The sequence below is a fragment of the Anopheles stephensi genome, unplaced genomic scaffold (assembly GCF_013141755.1).
Source record: "Anopheles stephensi strain Indian unplaced genomic scaffold, UCI_ANSTEP_V1.0 ucontig423, whole genome shotgun sequence".
In the NCBI taxonomy this organism is placed as follows: domain Eukaryota; kingdom Metazoa; phylum Arthropoda; class Insecta; order Diptera; family Culicidae; genus Anopheles; species Anopheles stephensi.
The window spans coordinates 294430-310932 of NW_023405373.1; the positions used below are offsets into that span (position 1 = coordinate 294430).

The following is a 16503-nucleotide window of genomic DNA, read 5'->3' on the forward strand; positions in this document are numbered from 1 at the left end:
CTGTGCAAAGTGCGCTCTGTTTTTATATTGTTAAAAAAGGGGGTAAAATTGTGCTTGATCCACCAGATATTATGCATAATGGAGGTAAAATGGCAAGTTTTACAGTACAAAAGTGAAAACGGCTCCAAAATCGGTGAATTAACGTGTATATAAGTGGCCCATGGTTCCAACACATAAGCGCGGTAAGCAGACTGAGATGGACACAGTTTTCCCGGTGATAGTGAACCGATCGGAGCGCGGTTTGTGTTTCAGTTCAGTGATAAATGGCCAATAAAGTGGTTTCAGTGAAGAAACGGTGCATTTCCGCTGCTTTTAGGACGAAATGTAGCGCGTGTATGCCACACCACCAACAACAACAACAACAACAAGCCGTCAAAGTTGGTTGGCAAATAATTTCTCGGGTTTGGAAGTGAGTGAAAACGGTCGATAAGGTGGCCAAAATGTTGCGCAAGCCGAAAACGGGGTAAAAATCGGCCGATTAGTGCGAAAGCTACGTGGCCCAAAAAGTGTATCAGTGGGGGGGGTGATGCAGTGTCGGGTGTGTGTTTTTGCGGCAAATTTCGCACGGATCTGTCCGGAAGCGGTCCTTTCCGGTGTGGTAGTGTGCAATCAATTGATTGAACCCAAAAAACCGCAGTGAAAAACGTCTTAAGTAGGCTAAATAAGTGATCAAACGGAGGTGGCAGAAGTGTGACAGTAGTGTGACAGCACCACCACGTGGCGGATATACCGCGTTTAATGCAAAAGTGTAAATAACTTGCTCATTTATGGATCGAATTGAGTGCGGTTTGAATTGTAGTGATGTGAACCGAGTGTGCATTCCGTTTCCGTCGGAAAAACGGTGGATATTCGGAAATTTATGGAAATTTTTTGGCTGACGCCTTTCCGGCTTCCGAATTTTGACACAAGCAAAAACGGATTCCCATCGGACAAAAATCTCCAGTACCCAAGCGACAAAAAATAAAACTGCTCAAATTGCAAGCAGCTTTTCTGGTAAAATCGGAAGTGTGTTCGGAATAGCTGTTGGTGGCTGAGAGGGTTTGCTGGGACATGTTGCAGTTGCTCGATAACTGCTCGACAACTGCTTGAATATGGATGCTGGAGCCAAAAGTGCCAGGTATACTTTGATGTAAGATTATTCGTCACAGCGTCTTTATGAATGGATTTAAGTTGGCAAAAAGTGCTCGATTTTTTTCGAGCGCTGTTTTAATGAATCAAAGCGTTCGCGAGTGCTGCTTTGTTATTTGAATTGTTCGGCAGCTTAAAAAACTGCTCTAAACTGCTCGAATATCCAGACAGGTGCAAATAGTGCATGATATATACTTTGGAGTGTGTGTGTTTACTGGTTCAGAGTGGCTCTACGAGTAAAATGAAGTGTGCGATAAGTGCTTGATTTTTAAGCACTGTTGGAGTGACACAAATTATCGGTAAGTGCGTGTGTTGTTGTTTGTGATGTTAGGTAGGGCTTGAATAACTGCTCGAAACTGCTCGAATTTGCTGAGGGTGTTTGGTAGTAAGCGTGAAGGTGACAAATGTGCTAGGAAGGTGTTAAAACTAATCGTATTGCGGTCAGTGCTTCAACCGCCGCATTTCAGGATTACGACGGATATCGGCAGTTGTACGCGAATTGGGAGGCCGGATGGGTCGCTGTATGTGAGTATTGCGGTGATCGTTTTATGTTTTCGCCTTGCTGCTGTTTGTCACACATCAAATTCAAAGCAAAAGTTTTATCGTTCAAGCAGAACACGCAATGTGAACCCCATTTTCCGTGTGGTTCCTTTTTTGCTGGTTAAAGGTAATTATTATTAGTAAATTGCACATTTTTCCAAATGCAATATATCTAACAATTTTTTTTATGAATTTTAGATGGATGCGAAGAGCTGGAAGGTAATAGTAACAAACAAATACAGTCAGCGATGGCAAAGGAGATGTTGCGGAAGCGTATAACAGGCCTGGGGGTCCAGATGGATGTGATGAATGAGAGAATGGACAAATTCATCGCAATGTCGCAGCAAGGGGAGACAGGTCGTTTCTAATCCTAGTCAACCATAGGCACATATGCCCACCTCTGAGACAACATTGCTGCTGTAAATTAAAAGCAACGTGCGGGCGACGCTCTAAATGTAATGATAGGGCTAAGCCTTTTAGTGTTTGTAGTGATGGACAATAGAAAAAGACCACTCCTTTACCCGTTTTTCAAACGACTGCTTGCGATATTTTTACAATGTATAATTTAAATTGTTTGAATTATTATTATTAATATTATTATTATTATTATCTTACAAAACTTTGGCAAAAGCATTCTCAACATCATAAGTTTTGATGTTCATTGTATTTTTTTTTTGTCAAAAATTCACAAAACATTGAGCAAAAAAAAACTTCAATGGAGTTAACAAAAATTTAGACTCAAATCAATTGAACGTTTTTATAACAAATCTGGACGATGTGAAGGTTGAAAATGCGAAAGAGCGGATGTCCAGGACTATAAAAGAAAAATTTGGTCGATTTTAAAGCGTGATAAATAAGATTATTTTATTGTACAAAATGTTTTGGTCATAGTGTCATGGGAGTAACAAAACGATGCTTAAAATCGATTTATCGTTTGATCAAATGATAGAAACGACTTGCTAACATTTGAAACTAAATTTTGCAGAAAAAACTTAGTTAATCCGTTGAAATTCGAAACCATAACCTCAGCTTTACGTTTGTAAAACATCAAATCTGACACTCTGATGATCTCAGACTCTGATGGAAGTCTGATATCAAAAACTGATTTAATTTCCTCTGAAATTCAGTATTTTGAATCACGTAACTAATAATTGAATCTTTCACCGTTCTCATCGCTCTGTCCACTTATCCATTAGATTGTGGGGGGCAAGGTGGTGATTTTCTGACTTTAGTACCTTTTGAATGTTAAAATGATTTTTACTTCCCTGAGTTGAATAGAGGCCCATTGTCTAACACTTTTTCTCGTGGCATTCTCAAACATGTGAAAAATGTATCTTGCTCTTGGATAACACGCTCTGCCCTGATACTTGTCATAATGTTAGCTTCTGTAAACAACGCTAAATTTAACTTTACTTTGTTTCGGAAGTACTAAAAGACCGAAGGCAGAAGTCCGACACAAACAACGATCTTGTCCGGTCGGCAGGCGGTTTCTGAATGCCCAGCCGCGGGGACATTTTGTATTTATTTCCACTTGACATATTAAATCAAGATATATGCAGATATATACAAACATAAGGTACTTAAAACTATGGGAGCCTACACTTGTATGAATTTCGTCAACTATCACTTGTGAGCTATTCTCGAAGTAACAAAAATCTATGAGTATTCGCTCAAATGGACTTAAATTTTCTTGCCATTTTGTTGCGAATGTTTCTTTCATTATAATCTGTCTGGAATGACAGATTGGAAAAAATAATGACGTAATAGAAATCCTGATCCATATTCTTCCACCATGGTTAGCTACTTGCTGCCATTTTCATCCTCTTCGCCAGCGTGGCGTGGTTTTCTCTTTCAGTTTCTATGGTACTATCACTCTATCATGGAAAAGCAGCATTCCGTTCTCGATTCCCAAATAACTCTTAAGCTTAGCGTAATCTTTAAATTGACTCTACACATTTTGTGACCATCCGTATTTTACGTTCTTATAAACTTGTTGTATTTTCATATCGTTTTTCTGACACTTCCTTACCATTTTAATGTCTATGTGTGAGAAGTACTGCTACAGTGATTTTCTTTAACGCGCACACGTTCCGTTAGGATGCGGATTTCAATCTGAACTTTATTCCTTGATCCTTACTAGCTAACCTTACTTTTATACTTCTTGCACTACGACTTACAAAACGTCTTCTACACACCACTATTACTATTAAACATAAAGCCATTCTTTCGCGCGTTCTCTTCCAGTTCGGACCGAACAGAAACCTTCCGTCTCCTAAACATACGCCATAAGTCCTTCCGAAAGCCTTCCGTGGATGTAAATCCGTTGTGATAACCGTCCGCCATCAGCGGTTTACATTCGATGAACATGGTTCCGGTTCATTTTATGAGCGGGGTTCGTTCAAAATGTAATCAAACAGAATCCAAACATAAACAAGTTATCCTCGAAATAGTTTGGAATTTCGTAAATCTTTTCCAGGAAGTTTCGTTAACGAATATATTTACCAAAAAATTTACGAAAACAGGGGAACCAGATATCTTGGGAAATGGTGCTGTTGCTGTGTGAAATCGACAGAAATTCACCTTCTGAATACATACACCTTGTTCTAAATAGATACACCTTGCTCTAGATACATACACCTTGGTTGTGCCTGGTCAGTGTTATGTCACTGTAGCAGTGTCGAGCTGTCATCCGGTGCGCCTGGCACTCTGTGCAAAGTGCGCTCCGTTTTTATATTTTTAAAAAGGGGGTAAAATTGTGCTTGATCCACCAGATATTATGCATAATGGAGGTAAAATGGCAAGCTTTACAGTACAAAAGTGAAAACGGCTCCAAAATCGGTGAATTAACGTGTATATAAGTGGCCCATGGTTCCAACACATAAGCGCGGTAAGCAGACTGAGATGGACACAGTTTTCCCGGTGATAGTGAACCGATCGGAGCGCGGTTTGTGTTTCAGTTCAGTGATAAATGGCCAATAAAGTGGTTTCAGTGAAGAAACGGTGCATTTCCGCTGCTTTTAGGACGAAATGTAGCGCGTGTATGCCACACCACCAACAACAACAACAACAACAAGCCGTCAAAGTTGGTTGGCAAATAATTTCTCGGGTTTGGAAGTGAGTGAAAACGGTCGATAAGGTGGCCAAAATGTTGCGCAAGCCGAAAACGGGGTAAAAATCGGCCGATTAGTGCGAAAGCTACGTGGTCCAAAAAGTGTATCAGTGGTGGGGGTGATGCAGTGTCGGGTGTGTGTTTTTGCGGCCAATTTCGCACGGATCTGTCCGGAAGCGGTCCTTTCCGGTGTGGTAGTGTGCAATCAATTGATTGAACCCAAAAAACCGCAGTGAAAAACGTCTTAACCCAGGCTGCAAGGAACATATGAAAAGACCGAATCCCTCTGTTTACAATACTAAGTCAGCGAGTTCATGAACTTTATACGGCTTTTTACCTAATAATAAATAGTAAAATCATAAAAAAACATATAGAAAACTCATGTCTTTATTTAACATGTACATTTTATTTGGTTTTAAAAGATTTTTCATTAATTTTCAATTTTAATAAAAAAATCGAGAGTAATGATATTGTTGATATTGGTTCCCTGATCAGCGATTGTTGTTGTTTTGCCTGTCAGACTGGCCGACGCGCTACAAAAAGAAAGAAAAAAAAAGGAAAAAGCCTTAATGGAAGAACTGCATTTTCCAGTTATACTGAACTTGAGCGAACAGATCATGGGTTCAGATTACGAATTTACGAAGGTCATCATAAATATTGTACTCCATTGTTGAAACTAAATAACTTCGACATTATCAAACAAATAATCGTCGCAGATCAACTACATTTGATAGACTTAGGTATCACCAAACGCACGATCGTAAGTTTCATGGAAGGAAAATTTGGCGTTAAAAAAAAGCTTAGCAATACACAAATTAACAATTTGTCTGCAATGCTGACCAACATCAAACTTCCTATTGAAATTCACAGAAAGTTCCGTTCAATGCGTGACTATAAGCACTGGAAAGGCTCAGAATATTCCTCATTTCTATTTTATGCCAGTTTCGTTATACTCAAAGAGATAACAAATGAAGAACAATACAAGCACTTCATGCTGTTCTTTTGTAGCTTAACTTTGTTTTCCTCAAATGTTTACAAAGAACATTGGCCTTTAGCAAACACGTTGATTCAACTTTATGTAAAACATTACGCAAATATCTATGGCCCGGAATTTATTTCAAGCAATGTACACAATCTGCTACATATATTCAAAGAAGTTGAACAATTTGGTCCAATTAGTAGCATATCTTCTTATCCATTTGAAAACCATTTGCAGCATTTAAAACGTTCATTGCGTTCTGGCTGGAAATGCTTAGAGCAAACTATAAATAGACTTTCCGAAAAAGAAGTTTTTAACACTCGTTCAGCTAATCTTTGTTTAAATTTCCCTTCTGTTCATACCAGAACTGGCACGGTAACATTACATGTCCGCAAAACCTTTCTTTTAAAAACTGGGGAACGTAACGAATGGTTTTTGACCAAAAGTGGTAATGTGTGCAAATTTATCACTGCACATGAACAAGACCGTAACATAAAAATTGTTGCGAAAAAATTGTCTCAAACAGACGATTGTTTTGTATATCCTTTGAATTCTAAATTTATGCATATGCATCATGGAAAACTGAGCGATCTGGAACATACGGAATTGGATGTTAATATTGGGGATATACGATGTAAATTGGTAGCTGTTCCCCTTTCCAAAGAAAATGAGTATCAATATGTTCCATTAATTCATACCCTCGTAGGCTAATATTTGCATTTCTTAGATAATAAATAATTAATATGATTTTCTTTCTGTATCGTTCTTTTTAATCACTATAATTTATGGATTATAACATTTCAAAAATTTACATATTATACATTATACATTTTTCATGAGTTTTTATTATTAACATACATATTACATCATATTACATGTATTTAAAAAAATAAGGACACTTAGTTAGTGAAGGAACTTTATAACAAAACAAAAAAACACTAATAATGAGAATGTTGATGTCTGTGGTGCGTGGATTTAATCTTACCTTCTAGGTTCAGTCTTTGGCGGGCATGCTTCAATTTATTTTGGAAGAATGTTTTAATTTTTTGAGGAGTTGGAGTTACTCAGTGAAAGGTTCCAATGTGCTTAAATAAAGCAAGAATATTTTTATATCCAAACAACGGAATTTTTTGGTTCGGATGTCCAATTCCCGTCCAGCTCATCTCTATAACAAACTGTCTGGCAAATATGATGTCCATCGCCGAATGAAGCCTTTCTTCCGAGCTATCTGTTGGCAGCTGGCATTCCAGATATTCTTCAAATTCTTTTTTATACTGTTGATCATTAAGCTGCTGATCCACTGCATCCAACATTTCTTTGGATGCGATCGGTTCCCAGTTGAATGAACTATTTGTTACCAATCCTGGACGAGGAGAGATTTTATCTAAGATCAAGTCCAGCTTAGTTTTAATAATTGCTTGATTTTTCTCAACAACTCGAACCCTGTTGGCGTGGTTAGTTTCTATTTCATTAAGTTTCTGGTCCAAATTTGTAATTTTTTTTGTCATGTCATTTATTTTCTGTCCAATTGAAACTAAAAGATCGCGCAATCCTGCATCTATAGAAGATTTTGTTGCCTCTAGATTTATGGGACTATTGCTGCTTATGGGTTTGGAAATGTTGGGTTTGTTGGATGCGGAAAAAATGGAATCCGAAATGGATGCGGGAACATTGCGGTGAACGATGTTTGTTGCAGGTTGGATGTTCTTGGATGTATTTTTTGCCGTCGGTAGTGTTTTTATAAAATCTGGATGTAGTGTTGGTTGTAATGAGGAAGCTGTAACACAACGATGAAAAACAATACATATTACTCTCAATACTGCTCTAAAGTTTTATGAACCAATATTTTTTATACCTGTAGGCTGCGGCTTCTCGGAAAAACATATTTTCCGTCTCTCATATTGAGCACCACAATCTTGCGTGGTGTGCTAAATGATTCGCCACATCGTTAAAACACGAACAAAGAGATAAATATATTATACATCGAATCCTTTGTTACGTGTAATTTAAAAATACATACTTTTCCATGTTGCTTGGTTGCTTCTCTTATTGGATGTTTACGTCTCGACACAACACAACCGCAATAGCTCACACGGATCAGATGGAGAACAAGCAACTCGGTAAGTACAAGTTCAAATCAACTTATAACCCTATATAATTGATAACACAGAAAAAGATACGAAAGCCACCAAGGGGGGGTACTACACACAGCTATGGCATATGAATGAATAAGTATGAATTTTAAATAAATGACGGCTACAAGATTTTTTTTCGTTTTTACTTGCTTGAAAACGTCACGTTTTTATTTTCTTTACCAACCAAGTTGTATACATTAAGACCAAGATGTATACATTACCACGCCATGACAGTTGGTCCGATGAGGTGTTATTAAGACGTCTTTTCGTGGTCTTTTCGTGGGTGAAAAGACCACGAAAAGACGTCTTTTCATCTGTCATTTGGAGCCTGGGAAGTAGGCTAAATAAGTGATCAAACGGAGGTGGCAGAAGTGTGACAGTAGTGTGACAGCACCACCACGTGGCGGATATACCGCGTTTAATGCAAAAGTGTAAATAACTTGCTCATTTATGGATCGAATTGAGTGCGGTTTGAATTGTAGTGATGTGAACCGAGTGTGCATTCCGTTTCCGTCGGAAAAACGGTGGATATTCGGAAATTTATGGAAATTTTTTGGCTGACGCCTTTCCGGCTTCCGAATTTTGACACAAGCAAAAACGGATTCCCATCGGACAAAAATCTCCAGTACCCAAGCGACAAAAAATAAAACTGCTCAAATTGCAAGCAGCTTTTCTGGTAAAATCGGAAGTGTGTTCGGAATAGCTGTTGGTGGCTGAGAGGGTTTGCTGGGACATGTTGCAGTTGCTCGATAACTGCTCGACAACTGCTCGAATATGGATGCTGGAGCCAAAAGTGCCAGGTATACTTTGATGTAAGATTATTCGTCACAGCGTCTTTATGAGTGGATTTAAGTTGACAAAAAGTGCTCGATTTTTTTCGAGCGCTGTTTTAATGAATCAAAGCGTTCGCGAGTGCTGCTTTGTTATTTGAATTGTTCGGCAGCTTAAAAAACTGCTCTAAACTGCTCGAATATCCAGACAGGTGCAAATAGTGCATGATATATACTTTGGAGTGTGTGTGTTTACTGGTTCAGAGTGGCTCTACGAGTAAAATGAAGTGTGCGATAAGTGCTTGATTTTTAAGCACTGTTGGAGTGACACAAATTATCGGTAAGTGCGTGTGTTGTTGTTTGTGATGTTAGGTAGGGCTTGAATAACTGCTCGAAACTGCTCGAATTTGCTGAGGGTGTTTGGTAGTAAGCGTGAAGGTGACAAATGTGCTGGGAAGGTGTTAAAACTAATCGTATTGCGGTCAGTGCTTCAACCGCCGCATTTCAGGATTACGACGGATATCGGCAGTCGTACGCGAATTGGGAGGCCGGATGGGTCGCTGTATGTGAGTATTGCGGTGATCGTTTTATGTTTTCGCCTTGCTGCTGTTTGTCACACATCAAATTCAAAGCAAAAGTTTTATCGTTCAAGCAGAACACGCAATGTGAACCCCATTTTCCGTGTGGTTCCTGTTTTGCTGGTTAAAGGTAATTATTATTAGTAAATTGCACATTTTTCCAAATGCAATATATCTAACATTTATTTTTATGAATTTTAGATGGATGCGAAGAGCTGGAAGGTAATAGTAACAAACAAATACAGTCAGCGATGGCAAAGGAGATGTTGCGGAAGCGTATAACAGGCCTGGGGGTCCAGATGGATGTGATGAATGAGAGAATGGACAAATTCATCGCAATGTCGCAGCAAGGGGAGACAGGTCGTTTCTAATCCTAGTCAAGCATAGGCACCTATGCCCACCTCTGAGACAACATTGCTGCTGTAAATTAAAAGCAACGTGCGGGCGACGCTCTAAATGTAATGATAGGGCTAAGCCTTTTAGTGTTTGTAGTGATGGACAATAGAAAAAGACCACTCCTTTACCCGTTTTTCAAACGACTGCTTGCGATATTTTTACAATGTATAATTTAAATTGTTTGAATTATTATTATTAATATTATTATTATTATTATCTTACAAAACTTTGGCAAAAGCATTCTCAACATCATAAGTTTTGATGTTCATTGTATTTTTTTTTGTCAAAAATTCACAAAACATTGAGCAAAAAAAAACTTCAATGGAGTTAACAAAAATTTAGACTCAAATCAATTGAACGTTTTTATAACAAATCTGGACGATGTGAAGGTTGAAAATGCGAAAGAGCGGATGTCCAGGACTATAAAAGAAAAATTTGGTCGATTTTAAAGTGTGATAAATAAGATTATTTTATTGTACAAAATGTTTTGGTCATAGTGTCATGGGAGTAACAAAACGATGCTTAAAATCGATTTATCGTTTGATCAAATGATAGAAACGACTTGCTAACATTTGAAACTAAATTTTGCAGAAAAAACTTAGTTAATCCGTTGAAATTCGAAACCATAACCTCAGCTTTACGTTTGTAAAACATCAAATCTGACACTCTGATGATCTCAGACTCTGATGGAAGTCTGATATCAAAAACTGATTTAATTTCCTCTGAAATTCAGTATTTTGAATCACGTAACTAATAATTGAATCTTTCACCGTTCTCATCGCTCTGTCCACTTATCCATTAGATTGTGGGGGGCAAGGTGGTGATTTTCTGACTTTAGTACCTTTTGAATGTTAAAATGATTTTTACTTCCCTGAGTTGAATAGAGGCCCATTGTCTAACACTTTTTCTCGTGGCATTCTCAAACATGTGAAAAATGTATCTTGCTCTTGGATAACACGCTCTGCCCTGATACTTGTCATGATGTTAGCTTCTGTAAACAACGCTAAATTTAACTTTACTTTGTTTCGGAAGTACTAAAAGACCGAAGGCAGAAGTCCGACACAAACAACGATCTTGTCCGGTCGGCAGGCGGTTTCTGAATGCCCAGCCGCGGGGACATTTTGTATTTATTTCCACTTGACATATTAAATCAAGATATATGCAGATATATAAAAACATGAGGTACTTAAAACTATGGGAGCCTACACTTGTATGAATTTCGTCAACTATCACTTGTGAGCTATTCTCGAAGTAACAAAAATCTATGAGTATTCGCTCAAATGGACTTAAATTTTCTTGCCATTTTGTTGCGAATGTTTCTTTCATTATAATCTGTCTGGAATGACAGATTGGAAAAAATAATGACGTAATAGAAATCCTGATCCATATTCTTCCACCATGGTTAGCTACTTGCTGCCATTTTCATCCTCTTCGCCAGCGTGGCGTGGTTTTCTCTTTCAGTTTCTATGGTACTATCACTCTATCATGGAAAAGCAGCATTCCGTTCTCGATTCCCAAATAACTCTTAAGCTTAGCGTAATCTTTAAATTGACTCTACACATTTTGTGACCATCCGTATTTTACGTTCTTATAAACTTGTTGCATTTTCATATCGTTTTTCTGACACTTCCTTACCATTTTAATGTCTATGTGTGAGAAGTACTGCTACAGTGATTTTCTTTAACGCGCACACGTTCCGTTAGGATGCGGATTTCAATCTGAACTTTATTCCTTGATCCTTACTAGCTAACCTTACTTTTATACTTCTTGCACTACGACTTACAAAACGTCTTCTACGCACCACTATTACTATTAAACATAAAGCCATTCTTTCGCGCGTTCTCTTCCAGTTCGGACCGAACAGAAACCTTCCGTCTCCTAAACATACGCCATAAGTCCTTCCGAAAGCCTTCCGTGGATGTAAATCCGTTGTGATAACCGTCCGCCATCAGCGGTTTACATTCGATGAACATGGTTCCGGTTCATTTTATGAGCGGGGTTCGTTCAAAATGTAATCAAACAGAATCCAAACATAAACAAGTTATCCTCGAAATAGTTTGGAATTTCGTAAATCTTTTCCAGGAAGTTTCGTTAACGAATATATTTACCAAAAAATTTACGAAAACAGGGGAACCAGATATCTTGGGAAATGGTGCTGTTGCTGTGTGAAATCGACAGAAATTCACCTTCTGAATACATACACCTTGTTCTAAATAGATACACCTTGCTCTAGATACATACACCTTGGTTGTGCCTGGTCAGTGTTATGTCACTGTAGCAGTGTCGAGCTGTCATCCGGTGCGCCTGGCACTCTGTGCAAAGTGCGCTCCGTTTTTATATTTTTAAAAAGGGGGTAAAATTGTGCTTGATCCACCAGATATTATGCATAATGGAGGTAAAATGGCAAGCTTTACAGTACAAAAGTGAAAACGGCTCCAAAATCGGTGAATTAACGTGTATATAAGTGGCCCATGGTTCCAACACATAAGCGCGGTAAGCAGACTGAGATGGACACAGTTTTCCCGGTGATAGTGAACCGATCGGAGCGCGGTTTGTGTTTCAGTTCAGTGATAAATGGCCAATAAAGTGGTTTCAGTGAAGAAACGGTGCATTTCCGCTGCTTTAAGGACGAAATGTAGCGCGTGTATGCCACACCACCACCAACAACAACAACAACAAGCCGTCAAAGTTGGTTGGCAAATAATTTCTCGGGTTTGGAAGTGAGTGAAAACGGTCGATAAGGTGGCCAAAATGTTGCGCAAGCCGAAAACGGGGTAAAAATCGGCCGATTAGTGCGAAAGCTACGTGGTCCAAAAAGTGTATCAGTGGTGGGGGTGATGCAGTGTCGGGTGTGTGTTTTTGCGGCCAATTTCGCACGGATCTGTCCGGAAGCGGTCCTTTCCGGTGTGGTAGTGTGCAATCAATTGATTGAACCCAAAAAACCGCAGTGAAAAACGTCTTAAGTAGGCTAAATAAGTGATCAAACGGAGGTGGCAGAAGTGTGACAGTAGTGTGACAGCACCACCACGTGGCGGATATACCGCGTTTAATGCAAAAGTGTAAATAACTTGCTCATTTATGGATCGAATTGAGTGCGGTTTGAATTGTAGTGATGTGAACCGAGTGTGCATTCCGTTTCCGTCGGAAAAACGGTGGATATTCGGAAATTTATGGAAATTTTTTGGCTGACGCCTTTCCGGCTTCCGAATTTTGACACAAGCAAAAACGGATTCCCATCGGATAAAAATCTCCAGTACCCAACCCAGGCTCCAAATGACAGATGAAAAGACGTCTTTTCGTGGTCTTTTCACCCACGAAAAGACCACGAAAAGACGTCTTAATAACACCTCATCGGACCAACTGTCATGGCGTGGTAATGTATACATCTTGGTCTTAATGTATACAACTTGGTTGGTAAAGAAAATAAAAACGTGCCGTTTTCAAGCAAGTAAAAACGAAAAAAAATCTTGTTTTTTTCTTGTAGCTGTCATTTATTTAAAATTCATACTTATTCATTCATATGCCATAGCTGTGTGTAGTACCCCCCCTTTACCGGTGGCTTTCGTATCTTTTTCTGTGTTATCAATTATATAGGGTTATAAGTTGATTTGAACTTGTACTTACCGAGTTGCTTGTTCTCCATCTGATCCGTGTGAGCTATTGCGGTTGTGTTGTGTCGAGACGTAAACATCCAATAAGAGAAGCAACCAAGCAACATGGAAAAGTATGTATTTTTAAATTACACGTAACAAAGGATTCGATGTATAATATATTTATCTCTTTGTTCGTGTTTTAACGATGTGGCGAATCATTTAGCACACCACGCAAGATTGTGGTGCTCAATATGAGAGACGGAAAATATGTTTTTCCGAGAAGCCGCAGCCTACAGGTATAAAAAATATTGGTTCATAAAACTTTAGAGCAGTATTGAGAGTAATATGTATTGTTTTTCATCGTTGTGTTACAGCTTCCTCATTACAACCAACACTACATCCAGATTTTATAAAAACACTACCGACGGCAAAAAATACATCCAAGAACATCCAACCTGCAACAAACATCGTTCACCGCAATGTTCCCGCATCCATTTAGGATTCCATTTTTTCCGCATCCAACAAACCCAACATTTCCAAACCCATAAGCAGCAATAGTCCCATAAATCTAGAGACAACAAAATCTTCTATAGATGCAGGATTGCGCGATCTTTTAGTTTCAATTGGACAGAAAATAAATGACATGACAAAAAAAAATTACAAATTTGGACCAGAAACTTAATGAAATAGAAACTAACCACGCCAACAGGGTTCGAGTTGTTGAGAAAAATCAAGCAATTATTAAAACTAAGCTGGACTTGATCTTAGATAAAATCTCTCCTCGTCCAGGATTGGTAACAAATAGTTCATTCAACTGGGAACCGATCGCATCCAAAGAAATGTTGGATGCAGTGGATCAGCAGCTTAATGATCAACAGTATAAAAAAGAATTTGAAGAATATCTGGAATGCCAGCTGCCAACAGATAGCTCGGAAGAAAGGCTTCATTCGGCGATGGACATCATATTTGCCAGACAGTTTGTTATAGAGATGAGCTGGACGGGAATTGGACATCCGAACCAAAAAATTCCGTTGTTTGGATATAAAAATATTCTTGCTTTATTTAAGCACATTGGAACCTTTCACTGAGTAACTCCAACTCCTCAAAAAATTAAAACATTCTTCCAAAATAAATTGAAGCATGCCCGCCAAAGCCTGAACCTAGAAGGTAAGATTAAATCCACGCACCACAGACATCAACATTCTCATTATTAGTGTTTTTTTGTTTTGTTATAAAGTTCCTTCACTAACTAAGTGTCCTTATTTTTTTAAATACATGTAATATGATGTAATATGTATGTTAATAATAAAAACTCATGAAAAATGTATAATGTATAATATGTAAATTTTTGAAATGTTATAATCCATAAATTATAGTGATTAAAAAGAACGATACAGAAAGAAAATCATATTAATTATTTATTATCTAAGAAATGCAAATATTAGCCTACGAGGGTATGAATTAATGGAACATATTGATACTCATTTTCTTTGGAAAGGGGAACAGCTACCAATTTACATCGTATATCCCCAATATTAACAACAACTTACAACTTTTATTAGCTTTTATTATTTTATTTTATTTTATTTTAACAACTTTTATTAGCTACGCACCTTAGTTCGTTGAGCAGACATCGTTTTATCCCGTTATACCAATACTGACTTCCGTTTATCGTTACAACTTCATTTGAGTCATTTCGATGAGTCTTCAGCAAAGTTCTAGCATCTTTTGGAAGATGATTTCCATAACTTGACTTATAGAATTATACGATTGATTGGTGGATATTGCCCATCGACGTAATTCGGCTTCTACATCATACCCTTCTGTGCGTTCTGTATCCATTCTTTCATCGTCAGAGCTTTCAACTAAATAGTCCGTAACAAACTCATCACATTCAGGTTCGCTTGTCGTTTCACCGGCTTCTTCTGCCATCACATTGGAAGATCCTTCTGAATGATAATCCATAGGTGCATCGCCTGCGCCTTGGTTGCTTCCAATAACTGGAAAACAAAACATATGCCATGTTATAAAAGAAACTAACAATGATATTTGCCCGTCTTATACCGTATGAACTTCCTCCTGAAACTAGCTCTTCGTCATTCTGCTCTAGCAAAGCTGCTCGGCGCTCTGTAGCATCGCGATAACGATACGAATATGAATTATATTTTACTCGTTTATTGAATTGGTCACTCATTTTTACAAGATTGGTGATATTAGAAGGCACTGAGCAAAAACGTAATTAAGAAGCACTCGGAAAATTTTTGTTTATACGGATAGAAGTTTTCTTTTTGTAGCGCGTCGGCCAGTCTGACAGGCAAAACAACAACAATCGCTGATCAGGGAACCAATATCAACAATATCATTTCTCTCGATTTTTTGATTAAAATTGAAAATTAATGAAAAATCTTTTAAAACCAAATAAAATGTACATGTTAAATAAAGACATGAGTTTTCTATATGTTTTTTTATGATTTTACTATTTATTATTAGGTAAAAAGCCGTATAAAGTTCATGAACTCGCTGACTTAGTATTGTAAACAGAGGGATTTGGTCTTTTCATATGTTCCTTGCAGCCTGGGAAGCGACAAAAAATAAAACTGCTCAAATTGCAAGCAGCTTTCCTGGTAAAATCGGAAGTGTGTTCGGAATAGCTGTTGGTGGCTGAGAGGGTTTGCTGGGACATGTTGCAGTTGCTCGATAACTGCTCGAATATGGATGCTGGAGCCAAAAGTGCCAGGTATACTTTGATGTAAGATTATTCGTCACAGCGTCTTTATGAATGGATTTAAGTTGACAAAAAGTGCTCGATTTTTTTCGAGCGCTGTTTTAATGAATCAAAGCGTTCGCGAGTGCTGCTTTGTTATTTGAATTGTTCGGCAGCTTAAAAAACTGCTCTAAACTGCTCGAATATCCAGACAGGTGCAAATAGTGCATGATATATACTTTGGAGTGTGTGTGTTTACTGGTTCAGAGTGGCTCTACGAGTAAAATGAAGTGTGCGATAAGTGCTTGATTTTTAAGCACTGTTGGAGTGACACAAATTATCGGTAAGTGCGTGTGTTGTTGTTTGTGATGTTAGGTAGGGCTTGAATAACTGCTCGAAACTGCTCGAATTTGCTGAGGGTGTTTGGTAGTAAGCGTGAAGGTGACAAATGTGCTGGGAAGGTGTTAAAACTAATCGTATTGCGGTCAGTGCTTCAACCGCCGCATTTCAGGATTACGACGGATATCGGCAGTCGTACGCGAATTGGGAGGCCGGATGGGTCGCTGTATGT

At 38.3% G+C, this 16503-nt stretch overlaps 2 protein-coding genes across 3 annotated transcripts in view; one reads left to right on the forward strand and one right to left on the reverse strand.

Annotated features, from left to right (window-relative positions):
- The window catches only part of LOC118516965, a 57893-nt gene extending 43555 nt beyond the window's left edge, over window positions 1-14338 (forward strand). Inside the window, exons 1-3 of one of the 2 annotated variants that reach the window (XR_004908201.1) lie at window positions 12901-13359; window positions 13452-13524; window positions 13603-14338. Coding sequence is in view for 1 of the 2 variants with exons in the window: in XM_036062796.1 (XP_035918689.1) it covers window positions 13603-13727 (125 nt within the window). In the remaining variant the exon portion in view is untranslated. Of the gene's footprint in view, window positions 1-12900; window positions 13360-13451; window positions 13525-13602 lie in introns of those variants that run through there. The other variant, XM_036062796.1, reaches the window with a different exon arrangement.
- A 286-nt stretch (window positions 14339-14624) lies between these two features.
- Window positions 14625-15576, reverse strand: LOC118516966. The gene is made up of 2 exons (XM_036062797.1): window positions 15293-15576; window positions 14625-15228 (listed from the first exon to the last, which is right to left on the reverse strand). Exons 1-2 carry the CDS (start codon window positions 15420-15422, stop codon window positions 14936-14938), a joined length of 423 nt encoding a protein of 140 aa, XP_035918690.1. The 5' UTR covers window positions 15423-15576; the 3' UTR covers window positions 14625-14935.
- Between the last annotated feature and the right edge of the window lie 927 nt (window positions 15577-16503).

What these genes read in the sequence shown, in the direction of transcription:
- LOC118516966 (XM_036062797.1), bottom strand. Translation starts at nt 15,422, where the DNA reads ATGAGTGACCAATTCAATAAACGAGTAAAATATAATTCATATTCGTAT. An exon ending in TTCAGGAGGAAGTTCATACG is followed by an intron (nt 15,229 to 15,292) that starts GTATAAGACGGG and finishes TTTGTTTTCCAG; the next exon opens with TTATTGGAAGCAACCAAGGC.